Source organism: Eschrichtius robustus, chromosome X (genome assembly GCF_028021215.1).
Source record: "Eschrichtius robustus isolate mEscRob2 chromosome X, mEscRob2.pri, whole genome shotgun sequence".
Lineage (NCBI taxonomy): Eukaryota > Metazoa > Chordata > Mammalia > Artiodactyla > Eschrichtiidae > Eschrichtius > Eschrichtius robustus.
The window spans coordinates 58,966,461-58,992,453 of NC_090845.1; the positions used below are offsets into that span (position 1 = coordinate 58,966,461).

General features: G+C 37.5%; 1 protein-coding gene across 3 annotated transcripts in view; it reads left to right on the forward strand.

Annotated features, from left to right (window-relative positions):
- Positions 1 to 25,993, forward strand: part of AR (androgen receptor) — a 168,058-nt gene that overhangs the window by 108,780 nt on the left and 33,285 nt on the right. The window contains exon 2 of one of the 3 annotated variants that reach the window (XM_068532993.1): positions 12,498 to 12,513. The exons of the other annotated variants lie outside the window; for them this stretch is intronic. Within the exon in view, the coding sequence (XP_068389094.1) occupies positions 12,498 to 12,513 (16 nt within the window). The remainder of the gene's footprint in view (positions 1 to 12,497; positions 12,514 to 25,993) is intronic. 3 annotated transcript variants of the gene reach the window in all.

The window sequence follows — 25,993 nt, forward strand, 5'->3', positions numbered from 1 at the left end:
TGTGGAAACAAAAATTATATACTGCTGTGAGAAGTGCCATAAGAGAGATAAGTGCAAAATGGGACAGAGATTGTGCAGCAAATGATTGGTTTAAATCAAAGGCCAAAAGAAGCAATGTTACTAAGAATAATAGAAAACTGATGGATTTAAATCAACCCCCCCCAAATAAAAAACAGTGTTATCTAATGTTATTCAGGCTTGGTCAGTTATTTTCCGTTTTTCATTCTATCCCTAAAATGGATGATCAGTATTATTTCCCATGGAAGGATGATGAAATACTATCAAACTATACTATTAAACTATCCCTTTATCCCATCGCATGCCCACACTTTCCCCTTCCTCACCTTTACTCAGGCTACATCCCTCTACCTCAAATGCTTTTTAAGTCCCACCTTTCTTCAAGGCCTCACTCAAGTGCCCACTCCTCCATGAAGCCTCCACCCCATCAAAAGTCATTCTACCCTCTCCTGTACTCCCACAGCACTTCATGGGTCCCTCTCTTGTGGTTCTTACCACTCCCTGCTTTATCTTTCAGTGATGTACTTACACATCTTTTTTCCTCTACTAGACTGAGCTCCTTAGTGGAAGATTCACTTTGCTGAAACCATGATTTTATTTTAAATTCATTGGAATTCTCTTCTGGATTGTATTGGTGCCTAGTGGGCCTTACCCTTCAATCTTAAGCATGTGAAATTACATAACCTATCTGGAGATTTACACGTTCTACTATTAGCTTTTAATAAAGCCCACTACCTTAATATAACAATGACTAAAATGTATCTTCATTTCTTTTAGGTCTTGCCCTCAGTCATACATAATTATAGTCTTATTATTTCCCCTCAGGCCTCTGTTGTTGGATGTTTAGGTTGTTTACACGTACTTAGGTTGCATTCATGTACATTACTTTTACTCTTCTTCTTTTAAAAATTTCCTTAGGACCCATTTCCACCAGTGGAAATACTGGATCAAAAGCAGAGGTTGGGGATGAGAGCATGTGATGTGCAGAACTTTAGGAATGGTAGGTGCATTCAAGGAATTGGAGGGAGACAGATGACTGAATAGACAGCCAAAATAAAGTGTTATGATTTAAGAATTTACAAAAAGTGCCTCTGTTTGAAAGTATCTTGCCACACATGATCTGTCACAGGGTCTGAAACTCGCCATATGTAGGACTGTTTTGGAAGACTTCTTCCTGGGACACATTCAGCCATTATCAAGAAATGCTGTTGGGACATAGGTTGTCAGTATGTTTCTTGGCAGGATTCTGGAGGATAGGAACACCAGCCTCATAAATTTTGAAAGGGATAAGGGATTCAGGACAAGTTCTGAACATAAGGTGCTTATCTAGAATAGGAAACTTTATAGATAGAGCATCAAAGTGGCAAGCTCTCAGGAGCCAGGGGTCAAATTAAGGCATTGAGCATTCAGTAGGATGAAAGGACAGAAGGGGAAGAGGGAAGCAGAGGAGGAGTTGTGGAGAGAGATGAACAGGTTTCACCTACTTAACAGGACTTGGAATTGTGGGTTTGTGTTGGGTTTGTGAGATCACTTTATACTAGGGAGAGATGACTGAGTTCTGGGCAACCAACAGGTGACTTTAGATAGAATTGTAGGGGTCAAGGCCTAAGGGGATGCCCAAGTCCAAGCCAGCTTCTGTGGACATCAGAAAACCATGAGGCATTTGGATATCAGAAACCTATCAGGGGCAGAAGAACTCAGGGCAGCATGGCAGACTCAGCACATACAAGTAGGTGCACACCAGTCATCTCACAGGATTAAGACTACTGATGCAGGATAGAGGCCAGCTGCCACTGCCCTCTGTGATGGGCAGATCTTTAGGTGTGGGAGGCACATTCGAGGAATTGGAAGGAAGTTTTTACCTATTGGTTGAATTCACTGACATGTTTTGGGGGTTGTAGCTTTCAGATACTCAGGCTTTCTTGTTCAGGTGGAGACTGCAAGATCTACTGCAGAACTGTATATTCTATGTGGGGGAAAAAAACAGGTCTCCTGAGTTAGAATAGAACATAGAACCCTGCAGGGTTAAGGATAGAGGTGTTCTGTAAGAAGTCAGACAGCATTTTCCAGTTCTGTCCCCCAGAATTTCTTGTCCCCCTTGGGACTCAATTTCTCTTACTTTGGTTCCTAGTGTTCTTCCACTCTTCACCTTGAGTGTAAATATAGAGAGCATTCCTTAGGTTCCCAGAACACAATAGGGATGACTTCTCATTCACCAAAATGCACATTAGTAAATACTACGGGAGAACAAATGGGAAATCCAGTATAGAAAATAAAAGTAGGATTCTATTCCTTGGTATCCCAGATTAAACAATAAAGAACGCTAAGTTCTTTATTCTTTAATCTGGGATACCAAGGAATTCTTAAACAATAAGAATTAGATGCCTTCCTGTGGCTCTTTTTTAGTCATGTCAACGTGGCCCAGTCTTCACTTGGTAACCCTTCTTCCTTGTTTGTTAACCCATCCTCTATGCTCCTATGGGATCCTAGGGAAATGACAAAAATTTACACACATATCCAGTAAGAGGAAGGTCACTTGTTAATAGCAAACCCTTTTATGATGCTGTAAGCATTTGACACCCATGTTGCTAGGAACACCTGTGAGTAACCTGACCCCTCTTTGGAGCAGAATGTGATTGGTGTATTGCTTCAAGGAGACCCTCACTGTTCTGGGAAATATAACTCCAAAGTTTGCTGACTATTACCAGGGAATATGTACAGAGAATAGAGCCTGCAGGTAAGCCATCTTCTGATTAGCTTCAGGCATGTTTAAAGCAGCTAGGATGTGGTAGATTTAGCCTTTAGGAAATTCACTTGACCTCTCTAAGCCTCAGTTTCTTCACCTATAAAATGGAGATAATATAGTGGTTGGAAAAGCTAAAGGAAACGATGCTTGTGAATACACTGTGTAAATTACAAAGTATCCTATGAGTAGTAGTTTCTAGAGGATCTCCTTACCATCATTCAGGACAATCATGCCTATGTTATATAAATACTTGCCTCTGGCCACCCTGGAAACCCTCTGCAAAGAGTTGTCTATAGGAGAAACAGTTTAATATGCAAATTACTCCTTCATTTGCATGTTTTCTATATACACAGCTTATTAACATGAGGTACATCTTCTCCAATCTGCAGTCACACTAGAATGATTACCTCTTTGAAATACCTTTCAGAGATCCTTAAAAATGAATTTTATTCCTCCAAAAATAGTCTATCGCAAAGATAACCTCCAAATTGATTGACAATATGTCCAACTACTTTTGCAAGATATAGGGCTAGGCAGATAATTTTATTTATAGAGATAATTATTGTCTTCCTGCAAGTGAGCAGTAGCCAGAAAATGGACAAGAGAGGCATGAGGAGTGCCTTCCTATTACAGCTCAGCTTTGGGTCTTACCTGCACGGTTACTAAAAGCCTGTGCAGATAAGTTGCAGTGTTTATGGCAAAAGCAAAACTTGCTCTAAGAGCAAGCCCTTATTTCATTGCTTAGTGTTTTATTCCCCATCAGACATGACTTTGATCTGGCATTTGGCAGCAGGGCAGGTTCCTAAGCTGCTGTATACAAATTGGGGAGTAGTGGTGATATTATTGGAATGAATTTATTTGTTGTAAGTTATAAATACATGGGCTTTTTCAATTTCATCACCCTCAAAACTTTATCTGTTTTCCCCAACGGAGCCGTCTCTCAGCCTTTAATATGCTTGCTTTGAGCTCATGGGCATTGCTGCCTGGCTAACACAGGAACCTTGAGAAATTGCTTCCAAGGTCCTTTTCTTTGTTTTCTCTTGATGCCCAAGCTACCAGGGTCAGTAGTGACTGTGGTGGACTGGCAGTGAGGTGGCAACAAACTGAGCTTTGTCCTCTGGCTTCCCTTGACCCCTTCTATTCATCATCCAAGAGGCTCCAGGCCAGCATTCCACAGAGCAGCCTCACCAAACTCACTAAGACTGAAGAGGAACCAGGATTTCAAATAACCATTATGGAAGGAAGGAATGAGACTTAACATTTATAAAAAAACTACAGTGATCTTTGTTGATTCTTTTCACTCCAGAAAGATAACTACTCTTTTTAGGAAACCTTCAAACCCTAATGATCTTCTAGGACCTGGACTGCTTTCTTAAGAAGCACATTACAGGGAGATGTCTTGGCCAACAAAATATTAAGAGACCAATCATTCATTCACTCATGCATTCAACTAATGTAAATTGATAATTTTTTTATGTGCCAGACACGGGAATGACAAAAAGGAGTAAGTTTTTTCCTTGTCTCCTTCACAATCTAATAAAGACAGCTATTCTTTCATTTTATAATGATCTGTCACTTTTCATACACTGCTGGATATCTTTACATGGTAATGACACAAAGGAATGACTGAAAAGCCGAGACAGGGGCAGGAGGACTGAGTGTGTATCTAACCACTCTCAAGGCTCCATTTTGAAATACTGGGGTTGCAGTTTCAAAGGACTATTTTGAAATTTCACCCCATGGCACTGCAGGTAATAGAATCTTGCTGTCACTGGAGGCAAGAACATGGGTGATAATGACATGAATGAGATGAGAAATTGGGAATAGTTAAAGTGTTCATTTTATTTTAGAGAAGAGTATACTTTATGCATGCATCATGGCAGAGTAAACCACTACTAGGAAAAAGAAAGCTAGCATGTGACCCTAGGCAAGTCACTGAAGCTCTCTGGACTTGTGCTTCTGCATCTGCAAAGCTGTTAATGGTATTTGCTCTTTCTACTTCATGGGTATGTTGTGAGATGATGTATAGGAAGGGATTTGCTAATGTTACCACAGCTTACAAATGTATAAAATTGATTTTAGGACCTTATAAAAGTAGACCTGCCTTCATCAATGATTTGGAGTGTCTTTAAAGACTTCTGCATGCTTTTAAATTAGATCATTTGGGCTACAACTTACAAGGCAGTCTTGATTTTCTTTTCTGACTCCTATTATTGGCACCAAAAGGCATGCTAGGATTTTTTTAAAGATATAATTAACGTGCCACAATATTCACCCTTTTTAAGTGTGCAATTTCATGGTTTTTAATATGTTCAAGAAATCATGCAAACGTCACCACTGTCTAATTCCAGAACATTTTCATCATCTCAAAAAGATACTTACTCCCAACTTCCTCTCCTCTCAGAGCCTGGCAACTACTAATTTACTTTCTGTCTCTGTGGATTTGTCAATAACGGACATTTTATCTAAATGGAACAATACAATATGTGATGTTTGTAGCTGGATCCTTTCACTTAGCATAATGTTTTCAAGGTTAAACCATGTTTTAATATGTATTAGTATTTTATATTTTCTGACTGAATAATAATTGCTGGGTTATATGGTAACTCTATGTTTAACTTTTTGAGGGACCAAGGTTTTTTTATTTGTTTATTTGTTTTTTATAGAGACTCCATCATTTTACATTTCCATCAGCAGTGTATGAGGGTTTGAATTTCTCTACATCCTTGCCAACGTGTAATTATGTTACATTAGTAGTAGTAGTAGTAGTACTCTTATACCCATCCTAGCGGGTATGAAGTGATATTTTGTTGTGGTTTTGATTAGTGTTTAGCTAATGGCTAATTATGTTATGCATCTTTTCACGTGGTTGTTGGGCATTTGTGTATCTTCTATAGACAAATAACTATTCACATCCTTTCCCATGTTTTGACTGGATTATTTCTTTTTTACTACGGACTTGTAAGTGTTCTTTATGAGTTCTAGATACAAGTCTCTTATCAGATATGTAATTTGCAAACATTTTCTCCCATTCTGTAAAGTCGTCTTTTCATTTTTGATGGTGTCTATTAAAGAACAAAATCTTTAATTTTGATGAAGTCCAGTTTATCTGTTTTTTCCTCTTATTGCTTGTGTTTTGGTGTTGTATCTACAAGGTCACAAACATTTACACCTATGCTTTCTTCAGAGAATTTTGTAGTTTTAACTGTTACATTCGGGTCTGTGATCCATTTGGAGTTGATTTTTATTTTATATGATGTGAGGTGAGAGTCCAGCTTCATTCTTTTGCATGTAGATATCTTGCTGTCCCAGCATTATTTGTTGAAAGGAGTATTCTTTCTTAATAGAGTCGTCTTAGTATCCTTGTTGAAAAACTATTAATCATAAATATATGAGCTTATATCTGAACTCTCAGTTCTATTCCCCTGAACTATATATCTTTTCTTATGAAACCAGCACACCATCTTGATGACTGTAGCTTCCTAATAAGGTTTGAAATTGGGAACTGTGAGTCCTCCAAATTTATCCTTCATTTTCAAGATGATTTTGGCTATTCTAGGACACTTGCATTTTCATATAAATTTTTGAAAAACATCATCAATTTCAGAAAAAATGACAGCTGGGTTTTTGATAGAGATTACGCTGAATCTGTAGATCAATGTGGGGAGTTTTGTCATGTTAACAATATTAAGTCTTCAAATTCATGAACACAAGATGTCTTTCCCTTTATTTAGTTGTTCTTTAATTTCTTTCAGTTATGTTTTGTTGTCTTCAATGTACAAGATTCACAGTTCTTTTGTTAAATTTATTCCTAAATACTTTATTCTTTTTGACACTTTTGTAAATGGAGTTGTTTTCTTAATTTTACTTTGGATTACTCACTGCTAGTCTAGAAATGCAATTAATATGTGTATATTGATCTATTATACTGCATCCTTGCTGAATTCATTTATTAAGTCTAATAGTTAGTTTGCATATTTTTTAGAATTTTCTTCATATAAGATAATGCGATCTGTGAATAGAGATAGTTTTCCATCTTCTTTTCCAATCTGTATGCCTTTTATTTCTTTTTCTTGTCTAATTGCCCTGGCTAGAACATCCAGTACAATGTTGAATAGAAGTGGTGAGAGCAGACATCCTTGTCTTGTTCCCAATCTTAGGCAGAAAGCTTTCAGTCTTTCACCATTAAGTATGGTGTTAGCTGTGGGTTTTTCATAGATACCCATTATCAAGTTGAGAAAGTTTCCTTCTAGTCCTGGTTTGTTGAAGTATTTTTATCAAATGCTTTTTCTGTGTCTATTCAGATCACATGTGGTTTTTGTCTTTAATTCTGTTAAAATGTTATATTGCATTGATTGATTTTTGTTTGTTGAACCAACCTTACATTCTGGGGTGAATTTCACTTGGTTATGGGGAACAATCCTTTTTATATATTACTTTTTGGTTTGCTAGTATTTTGTTCAGATATTACCTCGATATTCATAAGAAAATGGATCTGTAGTTTTCTTCTTGTGCTATCTTTGTCTTGTTTTGTTACCAGGGTAATAATACCTTCATAAAATCAATTGGAAAGTGTCCCTCATCTTTTTCTTTTTCGGAAGTATTTGTGAAGAATTGGTATTAGTTCTTTAAACATTTGGCAGAATTCAGTAATAAAGCCATGAGTCCCTGGGCTTTTCTTTGTGGGAATTTATTATTTTTATTACTATAATTAGTCTTATTACTAATTCAGTATCTTTATTTGTTATAGGTCTATTCTGAATTTATATTTATTTTTGAGTCAGTTATGGTAGTTTGTATCTTTCTAGTAATTTTCATTTCATCTGTGTTAATTTGTTGGTAGATAATTGTTTGTAGTATTCCTAAATAATCTTTTTTATTTCTGTAAGATTTCATGCAATAAATAATCTTGATTTCAGTAGTATTATCTCTTCTTTCATTCCCGATTTTCATAATTTGGGTCCTGTTTTTTTTTTTTTTTTTTTTCTCTTGGTCAATCTGTTAACAGGTTGTCAGTTTGTTGATCTTTCCAAAGAACCAAGATTTGGTTTTGTTCATTTTCTCTTTTATTTTCTATTGTCTATTTCATTTATTTATGTCCTATTTTTAAAATTATTTCTCCTTCTGCTTTCTTCTTTTTTTAGTTTACTCTCATTTTTCTAGTGTCTTAAGATAGAAGGTTATGTTACTTAGATCTTTCTCAATAGCTGTAAATAATGTAAATGTAAGCAGTTAGAACTATAAATTTCCTTCTAAGCACTGCTTTTATTGAATTCCAAAAGTTTTGGCATGTTGTCTTTTCATTTCAATTTATCTGAGGGTATTTTCTTATTTCCCTTGTGATTTCTTCTTTGAACAATTGATTATTTAGGCTGCATTGTTTAACTTTCACATATTTGTGAATTTCTCAAACTTTCTGGTTGCTAATTTCATTCTATTTTGATAAGAGAACATCCTTTGTACAGTCCATTTAGACTTATTGAGACTTGTTTCATGGTCTTAAGTAGGTTCTCTCCTGGAGGATGTTCCATGTGCACTTAAGAATGTGCATTATGGTGTTTTGGGGTTGGGGCATTCTATACATGTTTGTTAAGTCTAATTTTTATAGTGTTGTTCATGATTTCCCTTTTCTTATCTTCTGCTTACTTGTTTTATCCTTTATTGAAAGTAGGGTCTTTAAATTTCTATTATTGTTTAATCACCTATTCTACCAGTTTTTACTTTATGTTTTTTGGGCTCTGTTATTAGATGCATATATTTATAATTGTATGTCTTCCTAATGGATTCAACTTTTTACCATTATAACATGTCCATCTTTGTCTCTAGTCACAGTTTTTGTCTTGATGCCTATTTCGTCTGATAATAATATACCCACTCCAGCTCTCCTTTGGCTGCTCTTTGCGTGGAATATCTTTTTCCATTCTTTTACTTTCAAAGAGTTTGTCTCTGAATCTAAGGTGTCTCTTGTAGACAGAATATAGTTGTATCTCGTGGTTTTTTTCCAATTCATTCCTCAAATCTCTGTCTTTTAATAGCAGTGTTTAATCCAATTACACTTAATTACTTAGGCAGGATTTACACCTGTCAAACCTCATGGTTTGCTGTTGCTGCTGTTTGTTCTTCTTCTAGTTGTTTACTTGTTTAGTTACTTAAAAAAACAAACAAACTAATTCTAGATGCCTGGGAATATGTTGGAGCTTTTCAAAGCCTCCATTGGACATCTCATTTCTCCACCTCTTTTTTAAGCTTTTTGGTTAGCTCATTGTTTGCCACAATTGTTACCACCAACTCAGCCAGCCTTGATGTTCAAAATTTGTCTCTCGTTATTTTCTACAAACTCCCCCAGGGAAAAAGCTATTCACACTGGGCAAACTCTGAGTCAGGTTAAATAAACATAGCCTTGAAAATGGAGTCTTTCAGGGAACCCCCAGACGGTCAAATAGTGACAGTTCTCTGAAAGGGGGGCTTTAAAGGAGTCCCAGCCCCATTCTGCCTCCTCCAGTGATTACCAGGCTGCTAGTTTTCACCATCATTGCAGACTGTTGGTTTTCATGGTTACTATGGAGCTGGGAGGGGATGATGGGCAATAGGGCAAGTTTAAATGTCATAAAGCTTTGAATAAATCCTCCTCAGATTGCTACAAGCATTTGGTTAATTTCTAGAGTTCTGAAAATGTTTACTCTGACCATCTTTTGGCCAGTTTTCTAATTTATTTAATGGAGGAGAGAATTTTAGGAGTTCCTCACTTCATCATTTACTCTGACATTACTCCAGTCTGAAGTGTTTTGATCAAGCACTCCTCAACCTTTAAAAAAGTGAATATCTACAGTGTCCAGGAAAAAAAAGACCCTGAAAGTTAATTGGATTTTCAGGATCCTTCTGCTGTTCCTGAGGTCACTTATCCCAATGTTGTTTTTTGTTTGACAAGCAAGAAGAAAGATGGTTTTTTGCATGTGATATAAACACATAAGCCAGACCATGTTTCCCCTCTACTCAGAATTCTCCAGTGTATCCCCATCTCACTTATTATAAGAGTATTTGACCTATAAGTTAATGACCTATAAGATCACAAATGATCTCTTCTGCTGTTGCCTCTCAGACCCCGTTTACCACATTTCCCCCACTGTAGCTGCACTGCCTTCTTTGCCAATTCTCAAACATGATAAGTATTCTCCCACATTAGGGACCTACATCAACTGCTCCCTCGGCCATTAATGCTCTTCCCTGAGATAATTGTGTGGCACACTTTCTCACTTCCTTCAAGTTTTGGACAAGTGTCACCTCAAAGAAACCTGCCTTCACCACTCAAGTTAAAATCATTTTCACTCAGCACTCCCCATTCCCCTTACCATGCTTTTTGTACATAGTACTTGTTGCTTTCTAACATACAATTTAATTTCCTAATTTATTATGTGTATTGTTTATTTTCTGCTTCCTTCCCTCTTTCACTTCCCCACACACATTAAAATGGATGTTAGTCAAGATAGGAACTTGTGATTATTTGTTCATTGATATATCCCTAGCATCTAGAACACTGCTTGGCATAGAGTAAATATTTAATAGACATTCAATTAATTAATATTGAATTTAATAGATATTCAATTAATTAATTCTGCCTAGATTTATCTTAATATTTTATCTGTTACATGGGCATGTGTTTAGTATGGATTCTGGTATTTAGTAGGTGTATAGTCATTTTTCACTGAATGGCACAATGAATACTATGCTCCATTTCTAACCCTTTATTTTTCCAGTATTGTCAGGTAAATGAAATGTTCCACCTAAATGAACTTTCCCATATAACTGATCTCCAAGAAGTCTAGGTTTTAACATTTTTATATATCTCTTCATGGAATGGGTACAATGGTTTTCATGCCTTCCGGAACACAGCAGAGTGACTATAATTTAGCATTTTTGTTGGATTTTGAAAAACTATGGAAAAAATAATAGGAATAAGAGAATACCCTGCGTGGCAAAGATTTAATCTCTTACTTAACTGTATGAGCTTGGGCAATTCTGTTAACCATTCTCAGCTTCAGTTTCATCATTTGTAAAATGATAATAATAACTTCCCTGAATAGCTCATATATTGCTGTGAGGTTCAAACAAGATAATGCATGGGAATACTATCTGTAAGTTGTAAAGCTACCAACAAATGCAAGGTAGAGTTGATACAAATGTTTATGATTTAGGAAGATGCTGAATACATATGAACTGATTCCTACTGTTGAGTGTTTAGGGAACAGAGAAGGGTTACACTCAATGTGAGAACAGCTAAACCTGAATAACATCAGCTCTACCTGTCATTAGTTGAAAATAATTTTAGATTCCTGATGTTTTAGTGTGAGCATCTTTCATCACCGGAATTTTGTAAGTCTCCTTGCCCTAGATTATTAAGAATTATCAACGTTTTACATGTTTTGGAGCCAAAGATGACTCCCGTGTTTCCCAGGAATATCTCTGGTGCCCTTGGTGCTGAAAATGTACTCCAAAATGCAAAGATGCTCAGATACTTAGGGAACCCTGGGACAGTGAAAAAAGAACAGAAAGTTAGAGTCGTTTGTCAGCTCATGTTCCTCAAGTTGGCCAGGGTGGGGTTTTTTTGTTTGTTTTGTAATTGTTGTTTGGTTTTGGTTTGTTTTTCATTAAGGAAAGCCTAGCAACATGTACCTTTGAGTTCTTCTGACTTTCCAAATCACAAATGGAAAGGAATAATGTATTCATTTTTCTTGGGTCCTGCATTATAGAGGAATTTTAAGATTAATGAGAGACTTCTCATTTTGTCAGTGACCATTATTTTTGTTTGTAATTCAGTTGATTTCAACATTTTCAGTGAGAGTTTTGTTGGGGAACTGAAGTATTGGGTTGACAAAAAGGTTCGTTCAGTTTTTCCCATAAGATGGCTCTAGTAGCACTTAGTTGTCTTTAACTTCATTTGAAACAATTTTGTTAGATTGTATGTGACAGCTGTCATATCAATGTGCATTTTAAAAAAGACTTATCAAAATTGGTGAAATTTTGTGCAGCCATTTTAATATTGAAGATGGAAGAAAAAAGCAATATTTTCAGCACATTATGCTTTATTATTTCAAGAAAGGTAAAAATGCAACTGAAACGCAAAAAAAAGAAAAAAAACAAGATTTGTGCAGTGTATGGAGAAGGTACTGTGACTGATCGAAAGTGTCAAAAGTGGTTTGTGAAGTTTCGTGCTGGGGATTTCTTGCTGGACGGTGCTCCATCATCGGGTAGACCAGTTGAAGTTGATAGCGATTGAATTAATTAATTAACATTAATTAAGAAAAATCAATGTTATACCATGTGGGAGATAGCCAACATACTCAAAATATCCAAATCAAGCATTGAAAATCATTTGCACCGGCTTGGTTATGTTCATCGCTTTGATGTTTGGGTTCCACATAAGTTAAGCGAAAAAAACCTTATTGACCGTATTTCCACAAGTGATTGTCTACTGAAACGTAATGAAAACATGCCATTTTTAAAACAAATTGTGACGGGTGGTGAAAAGTGGACACTGTACAACAATGTGGAACAGAAGAGATCATGGGTCAAGCGAAATGAACCACCACCAACCACACCAAAGGCTGGCCTTCATCCATAGAAGGTGATGTTGTGTATATGGTGGGATTAGAAGGGAGTCCTCTATTTGAGTTCCTTTCGGAAAACCAAACTATTAATTCCAACAAGTACTACTCCCAATTAGACCAACTGAAAGCGGCACTCGACGAAAAGCGTCCAGAATTAGTCAACAGAAAATGCATAATCTTCCATCAGGATAATGCAAGACCGCATGTTTCTTTGATGACCAGGTAAAAGCTGTTACAGCTTGCCTGGGAAGTTCTGATCCATCCTCTGTATTCACCAGACATTGCACCTTCAGATTTCCATTTATTTCGGTTTTACAAAATTCTCTTAATGGAAAAAATTTCAATTCCCTGGAAGACTATAAAAGGTACCTGGAACGGTTCTTTGCTCAAAAATATAAAAAGTTTTGGGAAGATGGAATTATGAAGTTACCTGAAAAATAGCAGAAGGTAGGGGAACAAAAGGGTGAATATGCTATTCAATAAAGTTCTTGGTAAAAATGAAAAATGTGTCTTTTATTTTTACTTAAAAACCGAAGGCACTTTTTGGCCAACCCAATATATGGCAGGAAAAGACGTTATCTTTATGGCAAATGGATGGTATGGGTGGACCTTTCTTGATGGGTGTAGTCTCACCGCCTTCTTATTCTCTGATGGCTGGAAAGTAAAGCCCAGGAGTGCTTTAAGTAAGCAGTCAGTATTCCTTCTAATACCCCACTAGCCTCCACATGTCATTTTTCTGGCCATGCCTGTTGGTCAGTTCTAGCAACTGGTCTTTCAGGTAGTAATCACTAAAATGCAGGCCAAAGTACAGGTTGGGGGAAGGAACAGTCAAACCCATTTGGCTGTCTTAAGGTAGTTGTAAAAAGAAAAAACTTTGTTTTTAGTAGAAAGGAAAAGAAAAAGTGTATGGAGTCAATGTGTTTGGTCAAGACTAATTGAATATCTTAGTTTTTGATGAGCAACAAGTCATTAATTTCACAGTTTGTTTGGTCCATCAATCTTGGTTCTTTCCAACCTCCATGCCTTTTCAAATACATCATTTCCTCTGCCTGGAATGCTCTACCTGTGCTTTGTTTACATAGCAAAATTCTGCGTTTCCATCAAGATTACTGCTGTGAAATGCAACTACTCTTAATTCTTTCATTTTAGGAGTTTAACTTAACATTTGCAAGCTGTTTGCATTTCTTTTACTATACAGCTTATTAGCATCCCATTATTTTGTCTTCTGATGATGTTATATAACAACTGTCACTCTCTTTTGCCCAATTAATTGTACATATTCTCCTAGGTCCTATTTTTTAAAAATTTACCCATTTACTCCTCTCTTTTTCTCTTTCTCTTGCAATATTTAGTGAATGCCTACGAGGGCCAGACATTGTGTTAGTTGTTTTGCACACATTATTTCATTTATTTCATTTACATGTCCCAGCAGACCTATAAGTTATTATCTCTGTTTTACAGTGCACTAAATTGAGGTCTAGAGAAGTCAAGTTACTTGCTCCAAAGTTCCAGCTAGTAAGCAGGGATTTTTGTGGAAATACAATGCCCTATTTTTTCCCTACTCTATTACACTGGCTCCTTTCTCTATAGTTTCAATTGATTCCTCTATGAGTGTCCCATATCAATCTTTTGGTGCCTTTATGGGGGCTTTCCTAGAGTCCGAAAGGAATTTTGGCTTCTTAGTCTCAGGGTCCATCACAGTGTGACTCCCTAAGAGGAAGTAACTCAAAATAATCCTTGGAGAAGAGAGACTTGGAGAAGGTGGCTATGAAATAATTGGGATACAAGCTCACATCTTCCCTCCTGCAACCAGGAATGCTTCTACCCTCAGTAGGGGTGGCGGTGACACCACAGGTAATGTTGAGCCCAGTGAGGCAGCACTTGATGGAGGGTGGTAATGGCTTCTTCAACTTTTCTTGAAGCTGTCACAGAGCTCGGTAGGTCCTTAGTGAGGCCCAGGATTGAGTTTTTCATTCTATAAACCTTTTCTTTTCTTTTTCTTTTCTTCTCGTCTCTTCCTTTTTCTTCTCCTAGTCCTGCCTCCTCCCTTCCCCCTTCTACTCCTCTTCCTCTTCCTCTTCTCCTTCTCCTTCTTCTTCATCCCTTCTTCCTCCTGTTCCTCCTCTGCCCCTCCTTCTCCCCCCCCCCACCTGCGTCATTAATCTTGTCAAGAAATATGTGTTTTGATAAGGTATACACTATAATCATCTTGATAAGTAGTTTTTGAATTTTTAGTAAATCAAATCAGAATAGACCTCAGAAAGGGAGCATAATGAGGGTATGTTTGAGCTGCAGATTAAATTTCAGTTTTCAAATTTGATCTTAGGTGACCTTTATTTTTAGAACTATATAGGAAGAAAAATCTGAGAAATTTTATTAAAGCTCTTTATTGAGGAGCACTTGATAAATAAATAACATTAAGTACAGTCCTTGAATGCTGCACGATAAAGATTTCAACAGTAACTTCAGCCTTGGTCAGCTCTTCCCGCATTCCATGTGATTCCAGGAGAATGCACACCATTCAAACAGCTCTTGCTTACCAAGTAGCTAAAATTTGCCAGATGCTTGACATAAGTTATTTTAAATGTCCATGGCTCTGCAAAAGTGGATGATATGATACCCATTTTACAAAGGAGGACACAGATTCAAAGAGGTTTATGCTGTTTGCCCAAGTTTATGCTATTTACCATAACTAGTAAGTGACATTGCTGGGACTCATAACCCAATCCCTCTGACTCCTAAATTCTTGCTCCTGCCACCACACCATACTTCTTTGCCAATTAACAATTAGCTAAGAACAGGTAATAGAAATTTCACAGTCTATGTTATAGTCTCTTAATCTCTGGGATGAATATTAATTTATTGAGAGATTACTGAATTCTCCTCCTCATGCTCCCCCATCATTTTCTCAACAGAAAGAAATGTCCTCACAGTGAGCCACTGTAGTCAAGCCATGACCTACACCTCCTTGCCTCATTCCATAACTCTCTCATCCTCTTTTGTATTCTTGCTATTTCATCTCCCATTAGATGCAAACTCCTAAAGGGCAAGAGCTATAATTTCTCTTTCTCCTCTACAGACTTCAGCACAGGGCTGGACCATTGGATTTTCAGTAGGTATTTGTTAACTAACTTTTTTTTGTCAATAACAGAAGTACCTTCTCTGGCCCTATTAGAAAAGCAGCTTCCTTAATTGCACAGTATGGTGAACAGGAAACACACCTGTTGTGAATGGTGAATCAATAAATTGGAGACTAGGATGTGCTTGGGGACACCCTGTTTTGGTTTCCTCTCTGAAGTATGGAGTTTAACCCCCTAGTTGTATAGATGGGGATAGTGAAGCCTAGAAAGTATAAATGATTTGTCTCAAGGCAACAGGGAAGCCTAACAGAGCTGTGACTATTTTAAATCTATGTTTAAAGCAGACAATACATGCACATGGTACAAAATTTTTAAATCACAAAAGGTTAAAGAGTGAAAAATAATTCCAGCCCCCCATCCTTCAGGCATGCAGTTCTCTTCTTCAGAGGCATCCAATATTTATTAGTTTCTTGTGTGCCCTTGTATACATAGTATATTCATTTATAGACACATGTAGAAAATATATCAATTTTTCCCCAGACAACTTGTGTTCTGTGCTGTTTTGCATATTTTTCCCACTTTACTATATATCTTAGAGATTGTTCCACTCGGTTTATACAGAACTGCTTCATTTTTAAATGGCTGAATTGTATGACTCCATCTATTGATGAGCATTTATGTTGTTTCCAGTGTTCTGCTATTATAAACAATGTTGCAGAGAATGTTCTTGTATATGTGTCATGTCACACATGTGCAAACATGTGCTGGGTCAAAGCATATGTACATTTCAATTTTGAAAGATTTTGCCAACTTGTCCTCCACAAAGGTTGTAAGACTATGCAAAATTTGTATTTGACAAAATTTATAAATGAAATAGTTACTGTTAATTTTACAAAAGAATGATTGTCTTGACCTTACAGAACTGTTCAATACAGTGTTTCTTTAAATGATCAATCCCCACTGTACACTCAAATGAGAGCTCAGTTTAAAGAAATGTGACTTATACACTACTGTTCAGGAACACATCTATTGGGTAAAGCATGTGAAGATGGCAATATGTTTCTAAAATGCAATTGAGGCTACATAAACTGTGCTTCTAATCATATTACCAAACCCCAGAGGTGTGCTCAGGTAAAAGTGTATGGAGAAAAGAACAAGGGGGTCAGACTCAACTAGAAGGAAGTAAAGCTACCACAAGGGCAGGACTAGTGTTGTGCCAATAAACTGGGTTTCTGCCTGCAAGGGGGCAGGGGTCAGCAGGAAGCCTTGATATTTGTACTGTTCACTAATTTCCATGATATAGATACTCTTATCAGGACCAATTTCAAGCTACCAGTATGACAGCACTGAATGCGAAATTGTGAGGATGCTCAGAATTGGTATTTATGAATCACTACAAACCAATTCCAGCACAATGCTGCACAGAACCTAAGGGTAGACAGCTGGAGAACATACAATTTGGGTCTGATCAAATGTCAGATGACCTTGGCAGAAGTGAGCTGCCTATTCTTCATAGTGTTTTCCTTGGTGAGGTTGGAGCCTGTACTTCTCCAAGATGGTCTTTCCAAATCCCATCTGAAGAACATTACCTGTTTGGTGCTCCCGACACTATTCATCTGAGTGGACTGAACCTCACTAGTCTCTCGAGAAGCAAAAAAAGCAAGGAGTTTTGTGAATTGTCAAGTGCTATTTCAATGTCAAACATTCATCCTGTTATTAACCTGATGTCAGCTGCAGAACTACATAAGCAGTCAACTCACCGGCAAGGTCCAACATCGGCAGTTCTCTCCCCTAGCTGCACATTAGAAACAATAGGGGAGTGTTAAAAAAAAACATAGTGCCCACCCTTACCCCCAGTCAACTGAATAAAAACAACGGGGAGTGAAACCAGGCATAAGTATTTTGTAAAAGCTCCCCAGGTGATTCTGACTTGCAGCCAAGGTTGAGAATTACTGCACTGCACTACCTGGTTCTACCATCGAATCACCTCTTCCTACCACCTCCCCTCCCTTATCATATGCCAGTCACACTGGCCACCTTGCTGTTCCAACAACACACCAAATTCACTCATGACTTTAAGGCTTTGTATTTGCTATTACTTCTCTTGAGAATTTTCCCCCCTGGCTCTTTGCATGTCTGGTGCTATTATTCAAGTTTCAGCGCAAAACCTCATCCTCAGATAATCTTTCCCCACTCTACCTAAATTAACTCTCCTATTCTATCACAGCGCTCTGTGTTATTTCTTTCATTATATGTATCACCATCTGAAAATATCTAAATTATTATTTATCTCTCATTTATTACTTGTCTGTTTCCACCAAGATCACCCAACTTGAGGGCAAGGCCTTTGATTGTATTATTCACTGTTGTTTCCCTGGTTGCCTAGAATAGTGCTTGGAACATAGTAGGTATGCACTCAAAGATTGTCCTTTAACCATCAGAGGATAGTTATTAAACATCTTCTATGGTTGAATTCAATGATGTATTCAAATATTTCATTGTGTTAAGGTTTAAACTGCATAGCATTGCATTCAAGGCTATTCATGACCTAGCCACCATCAAACTTGTCAGCCTCACCTTCTACTTGCTGTCCTCTTGAAGCAGGAGGTCTATATGAATTGCAGTAGCTAGGGAACGTGATCTGGAACTGAACACTGCAGGGTTTTCTTTAACAGAGAAGTGTATGTGTGTGTGTACTGGGGGCAGGAGGCAGAGGATGGAATGTTTGTGGCCAGGGCAGGGGCCAATGAAGAGAGTAGCATAGTCATAAGAAGGTTGCTCTTGGAGGGAAATAGAAGACAAGATAGACTCAGTAACATTATACATAACTCATCTAATGTACCTAATATTTTCCCTTTTACAAATCACTTGCACATGCATTCTATATTATTTGTTTTGTATAACTCTAGGATGGAGGTAATGCCATTATTTATATCCTCATTTTTTAGATGAGTAATCAAGGTCCATACTTGCCTGAGGCCATTTGGAGCTGGGATTTGACACCTGCTGTTCTGACTGCCAGTCTAGTACTCTTTACATTCCTATTTTGTGGAGCTTGGGCCAGATTGTGGAAAGTACAGAAAGCCAAGAAGAGGAGTGTGGGCTTGATTCCTGTCCCCTCAGTAGAGCTAACTATAACATCAAAAGAATCAAAAATGATCATGGGTTTATAACCACTCCCAAGAAGCATTCCTGTTGAGCATTAGCTGAGGGCCCATCCATGGTACTGGGTTAACGGCCATCTGTGTTTCTGGGTAGGTGGGACAGGTGGGGGAATGGTTGCAGCCCTAGAATCACAGGGACTCAGCTACCTTATAAGTTCTTCTCACAAACGATGTACCCTTTGGCAGGGCACAGACTGTGTTGTTTAGAGTTGTCTAGCCTGTTCCACAGGCCAAAGAGCAGTATTCTAGGAGAAAAAAAAATACTAGGAATCAATAATGCTTAGGATTGCTTTTCATAGAAGAGAGCCCTTGGGTGATTAGGCCAGAGGTTCTAGGCTGCCTCAGCCCCAGAGAAAGTAATGTCCACGGGATACATGGCCCTAAACAGGCCTTGGTCTCCTTCCAGTCTATGTAGGTCACTCAGGGAAGAGGCACTTAGCTACTTCTTTCTGTAGGATACTGTCTTTGTTTTTCAGAGAAAGCCCTTAAAGTCAAGAGATTTGAGATTGGAAAAACAAGATAGGTATACAGACTGGCTTCAGCCCTCCTTGAGTCACACTCAAGGACTCTGAGAGTCCCATCACAAATACTAATGTGAATAGAAGACTTCTGAACCTACCTTCCTTAGTCTGCTACTATTCTCTTAATGCCTAACATATTCCCTTCTAGTTATAGATCGGGGGAAAAAGATGAAGAGAGAAGTAGAGGAACTTCCCTGGTGGTCCAGTGGTAAAGAATCCGCCTTCCAATGCAGGGGACATGGGTTTGATCCCTGGACAGGGAACTAAGATCCCACATGCCACAGGGCAACTAAGCCCACGTGCCACAACTACTGAGCTCGCATGCCTCAATGAGAGAGCCCACCTGCCGCAAAGTACAGAGCCCACACACCACAACTACAGAGCCCACGCACCACAACTAGAGAGAGAAAACCCGCATGCCACAAGTAGACAGAAGCCCGTGCACCACAACAAAGAGCCCACACCGCGACGAAAGATCCCACGTGCCATAGCTATGACCCAACGCAGCCAAAAAAAAAGAAAAAAAGAAAAAGAGAAGTAGAAGTATGGGTCACATAGTGATTCAGTAAGAACACAGGGCTGGTCCTCAGGTCTTCCTCCTTCCTGCTCTATGATCTTTTACTATTCTGTGCTACCTCTTTGAAATATAGTGTCAGGGTCCATATGAGAAAAGATATCACATTGACAGAGACAAGCATCTATATCACAGGTCACACAGACCTGGCTTCTGATTCTGCTTCTGCCACTTATTAGCTGGTAACTGTAGGTGAGTCATTCAGCATCTCTGAGCCTTATTTTCCTCAACCCTAAAATAAGAATAGTAGCTACCTGGAAGAATTTTGACAAGAGTTAAGTGAGTCAGCATCTTTAAAGGCACCTGGAATAGTACCCAAAGCACAGTGGGTTACCTCCTCTCTCCATTGCTTTCTCTAGGAAAGTCAAGGATTACTCTTCCTTGACACTAGGAAGAGGCAATGGGTATATGTAGAAAATACAGGGCAGATAAGTCAGGAGAGAGGCAAATATTCAATAAAATATTTGCTTGGTTTTATAGTGGTTCAGTAGAAAGCATATGGTAGCCTGGATTGAAACTGGGCTATATTCTTTGGTCTCAATAGGCACTCTGTATCTCATGTTTCTTCATAAATTGAGGGTAACGTTCTGTACCCTCCCTACTTTGAAGAAAGGCTCAGCAAGATAATGAATATGAAAATGATTTTGAAGTAATAAAGCAAATGTGCAAAGAACATTGTGGGCAGGAAACGTGAGTTTTAGTTCCATCACTGTCATTGACGCATTGTTTAACCTTGGTCAAGTCCACTCTGCTTTCTGGATCTCGATTTCCTCACCTGTAAAATAAGAGTGTTGGACTAGATGATCTCTGCAGAGGTCCTTGCCTCTTCTGATATTCAAGGACTTTATTATTTAATACTAATAGATAAGATCTGCATAATGCTTTATGCTTTATGTTATTTTTACATCTATTATCTTAAGTGAGAATAGCACTGAACTGCTAGACTGGGGATAGGGAGACATGGATTCTTGTTGCTACTTTGACATTGACTCATGGTATGACCTTAAGCAAGTTTTTTCCATTCTCTGAGTCTAAGTTTCTTAATCTGTGAAATAGGAGATACTGAGGGTTGGACTAAGTCACGTAGGTCTCTAAACTTTTCCACAAATCCCTGGGGAGTCCTATAGAGTTTCTCTAAGGTGTACCACAGTGATAAAGCTGCAGAGAAGGGGAGAAAAGGAGAGGTCTAGCAGAAGTTCTAAGTTTCATATGCCTGCTTCAGGCACATTAAGTTTAATTTTCATCTGTTACATTACATGAGGCCTCTATGTAATGTTTCATTAGTAAAAAAGGTTCACCACAAAAGAATAAAATAACTTGAATGGATATTCTCTAAAGCCTTAAGTTTTAAAAGTGGGATTCAATAAAATATGTTGTTTGATAACACCATTGTTGTTTTTTGAATAAAATAGTATATTGTGAATATCCTTCCAAGTTAAAAAATAAGACACAGACTGCACAGTGTTCCTTTGCATGAATATAGAATAATTTATTTAATTATTCTCTTAATGTTGGACATTTAAATTTTTCCAATGCAGTCGTCCCTTGGTATCTGCTGGGGATTGGTTCCAGAAGCCCTGGTGGATGCCAAAATATGTGGATGCTCAAGTCCCTTATATAAAATGGCGTAGTCCACCTGAAACTGTAAAACTCTTAGAAGAAAACAAAGGCAGTACACTCTTTGATATCAGTCCTAGCAATCCTTTTTTGGATCTGTCTCCTCAGGCAAAAGCAACAAAAGCAAAAATAAACAAATGGGACTACATCAAACTAAAATACTTATGCATAGTGAAGGAAACCATCGACAAAACAAAAAGGCAACCTACAGAATGGGAGAAGATATTTACAAATGATATTTCAGATAAGAGGTTGATGTCCAAAATATAAAAAGAACTCACACAAGCCAACATCACAGAAAAAAAAAAAACCCCGAACAACCCAAAAAATGAGCAGAGGACCTGAATAGACATTTTTCCGAAGAACACATACACATGGCCAACAGGCACATGAAAAGGTGCTCAACATCACTAATTATCAGAGAAATGCAGATCACTAATTATCAGAGAAATGCAAATCAAAACCACAGTGAGATATCACCTCACACCTGTTAGAATGACTATCATCAAAAAGACAACAATGGAATATTAGTCAGCCATAAATAGAAATGAAATTGAGTTATTTGTAGTGAGGTGGATGGACCTAGAGTCTGTCATACAGAGTGAAGTAAGTCAGAAAGAGAAAAACAAATACCATATGCTAACACATGTATATGGAAGGTAAAAAAAAAAAAACGGTACTGATGAACCTAGTGGCAGCACAGGAATAAAGACATAGACATAGAGAATGGACTTGAGGACACGGAGGGGAGGGGGAAGCTGGCGCGAAGTGAGAGTAGCATTGACATATATACACTACCAAATGTAAAATAGTTAGCTAGTGGGAAGCAGCAGCATAGCACAGGGAGATCAGCTCTGTGCTTTGTGACCACCTAGAGGGGCGGGATAAGGAGGGTGGGAGGGAGGATCAAGAGGGAGGGGATATGGGGATATATGTATGCATATGCCTGAAACACTTTGTTGTACAACAGAAACTAACACAGTACTGTGAAGCAACTATACCCCAATAAAGATCTATTAAAATAAAAACAAAAAACAAGTGTTGGAGAGGATGTGGAGAAAAGGGAACCCTCATGCACTATTGGTGGGATTGTAAATTGGTGCAGCCATTATGGAAAACAGTATGGGTGGTCCTCAAAAAATTAAAAATAGAACTACCATATGATCCAGCAGTTCCACTTCTGGGCATTTGTAAATACCATATGATTTCACTTATATGTGGATTTTTAAAAACAAATGAGAAAACAAAACAGACTCATAAATTCAGAGAGCAAACTGGTAGTCACCAGAGGCGAGGAGGGTGAGGGGTTGGGAGAAATAGGTGAAGGGGATTAAGAGATAAAAGCTTCCAATTATAAAATAAGTCACAGGGCTCTGATGTACAGCAGAGGGAATATAATCAATAATATTGTAATAACTTTGTATGATGACAGATGGTTACTAGGCTTATCATGGTGATTAAATCCTAAAGTATATAAACGTCAAACCACTATGTTGTACAACTGAAACTAATATAATTCTGTATGTCACTATAGTGCAATGAAAAAGAGAAAATAACTATGAATAACAAACAAATAAATAAATAATAAAAATAAACTGGCATAATAGAATGAATACAGTTGAAATTTCGATCCATGGTTGGTTGAATCCACGGATGTGAAACACATGACTACGAAGGGCTGACTGCATTCCCTGTTTAAATAATGCTACATTGAACTACTTTTTTGTGCTTAACTTATTATCTTCTTATAAAATATTCCAAAAGTGGAATTACTGGTTGAAATTTATGTGAATTTAATTTTTTAGGTATATGGCAAAATTGCTCTCTAAAAAGTTTACACACCCACTAACAATACCTTTTCACCAGTAATTAGTATTAAATTTTTACCAGTCTTCCTTGTGAAAATGATATCTTATTTAAACTGTATTTCTATAATTATTAATAAAATTGAAATTGCACAATTTTCATATGCTTACTGATCTTTTGTGGTTCTTCTTTTAATTGCCTGTTCATGTCTGTTGCCCATCTTTCTGTTGTATTGTTCATCTTAATATGTCAAGGAAATTGATCACTGCTTTTACATACTTGATACTGATATGTATTTTTTAGTTCATGATTGTCTTTAAATTGTATTATTATGTTTGTTTCACATAAGAAAGTTTAAATTTTTTCCAGTCGAGTCTGTCAGAATTTTCCCTTATGTATTCTTTATTGCCATGTTTTAAAAATCCCTTTTGGACATTCAAAAATTAAAAAATGTTCACCTACAATATTTCAATATCTAACAATATTTCAATAATTCCTTTTTGTTTTTGTTTTTTTTATTGACATATTTAATCCATCTGGAATTTATTTTGGTTTCAACTAGTAATTTAACTTTATTATCTTTTCCAAATGAATAACAAGTTGTTCTGACACCATTTAATGAATAAATCATCCTTTCTTTACTGATTTAGAATGACATATTACATGTGCAGAGTCTGGTTTTGGCTTTTCTGGTCTCTTGCACTGATAGATCTATGCTGAGTCAATACCAAACTGTTGTAATCATTATGGCGTTATAATACTTTAAATGTCTAGTAGGAAAAGTCTCATTACTCTTCTTTTTCAAAAATATCTTGGCAATATCACACATTTTATTCCTTTAGATAAACTTTGGGATAATGTTGCCAAAATCTTGTTTGGGTTGGTTTAAATTTATAGATTTCACTGGGGGAAAACCTGGCATCCTTGCAGTATTGCATCTTCCCATCCAGGAACACTGTACATCTTTCCATTTAATTCCGGTCTTCTTTTACATACCTCAATAAAGGTGTTTTGTTTTGTTTTGTTTTGTTTTTAGTTTTGTTTATATAGGCCCTGCACTAGCACTCTATTTATGAAGTATGAGAAGTCCTACTTCTTTAATGTTCTCTATAGGTGCATAATAAAGATGATGACTTGACCCTCTTCTCATTTGCATGATGTGGTGCCACAGATGGTGGGTAACTCCCCTACTTTACCCCCTCTGCTCCAAATAGGATTTTTCACAATGAACAAATTGAAAGAAGCCTAATCAGACGTTGACCTCAGCTCATACTGCATGGCAGCACCAACGGGGCTGACAGAAAACAATAGAAATGGGGAGTCTCTGGAGAAAATATCTGAAGGCTGTCCTGTGACCTTTGTTTCTGCTGGAGCTTTGAATCAGACTTAAGGTTTATGATGGAAGAATAGGACCCATGAAGAAAAATGCAGAACACTATCAGGCAGTCAAGAATTTCAGAGCCAGCTGGCATGCAGAGGACCTCATATCAGCTCATTATGTGACCTTTCACAGGAATAAAGGGTTTGAGCTGTTCTAATAAGAGAGCTATCAACTATTTAAATGTGCGATCTGTTTGTAGTTCTACAGTTTGGACTTACCTCCTTCAGCATGTGAGAGGCGTTTTTATATTTTGCCAGAGTTTTCACAATGACATTTTTTGTGAGACTGATTATAGGTTGTTGATAAAATTTTGCTGTTGGAGATCAATAGTGTCAAAGAGCCAGGTGTAATGTTTGTAGAATCTGAGGAGGAGAAGATGGATTGTAGTTTGTGATCTCTATGTTAATTATTCAGTCACCTTGGCTACAGCATGGGAACAGAGGACCTTCTAGGACCATCTTGGAGCAGGCCCAGATCCCATTTACACAGTTCTTTTGTCAACTGAGAAGGCCATACACTTACTAGACAATCAACAAAGATACTTAACATCCTCAGAGTGCTCAGTCTTGAGACTACACCCACCCACAACATGTCTCCATTGGATGCATTTGCTAGATCTTGTGCTGGCTCTACCAGTTTCCTGTGATTTGGGGCATGTCATTTCAATACCTTGAGGCCATTTTCATAACTGAGGAGTCAAGCACTACTTTGGGACATTTTATTAGAAGGCTTTTAAAGTCCTTTACAGATCAAAGATTATCTATTTTTAATAATACATAATTATTATGTATTATTACCAATGGGTCAAAGCTACAAGGAGACAGACACTGAGTTTCCTGGAAGTAAGAGCCTCATAACAGAGTCCAGAAATGAAGTGGGCTGCAATTCAAGAAAAGGTGGGGCAGGGATGCTATAGAGGGGATTCAAGCTTTTTATGGAGAAGTAGGGGTGGTGCGACCAGTGTTTAAAATTCTTTCCAGTATGTAAGATTCATAGCCTTATGGACTATGATATGGAACACATAAACTGTGTGATGCCATGCAGGTCAATTTCATTTTAATGAGCATCAGTTTCTTCAGCTGTATAATGGGGTATATAGTAATCCCTGTTATACTTAATTTGCACAAGATTCTTATTAACTTTTGTAAGCTAATCAAATGGGATGGATTTTTATTTTACATTATTATGTTTTATATTAGGTTTTAGTTTATTATTACTTTATATTATTATATGTTATTTATAATACATAAATAAATAGGTATTATATAGTAGAGTGTAAATGTAACCTTTATATGCACTGGGAAACCAAAAATTCATGTGACTCCCTTTAATGGCATATTCACTTTATTGCAGTAGTCTGGAACCACACCCACAATATCTCTGAGGTCTGCCTGTAGTCTTGAGGATTGCAGCAGCACTGATACTGTGGGGGTGTCCCAGGTCTAGAATACCCACAGCACTGGAAATGAACCCACTGGAAT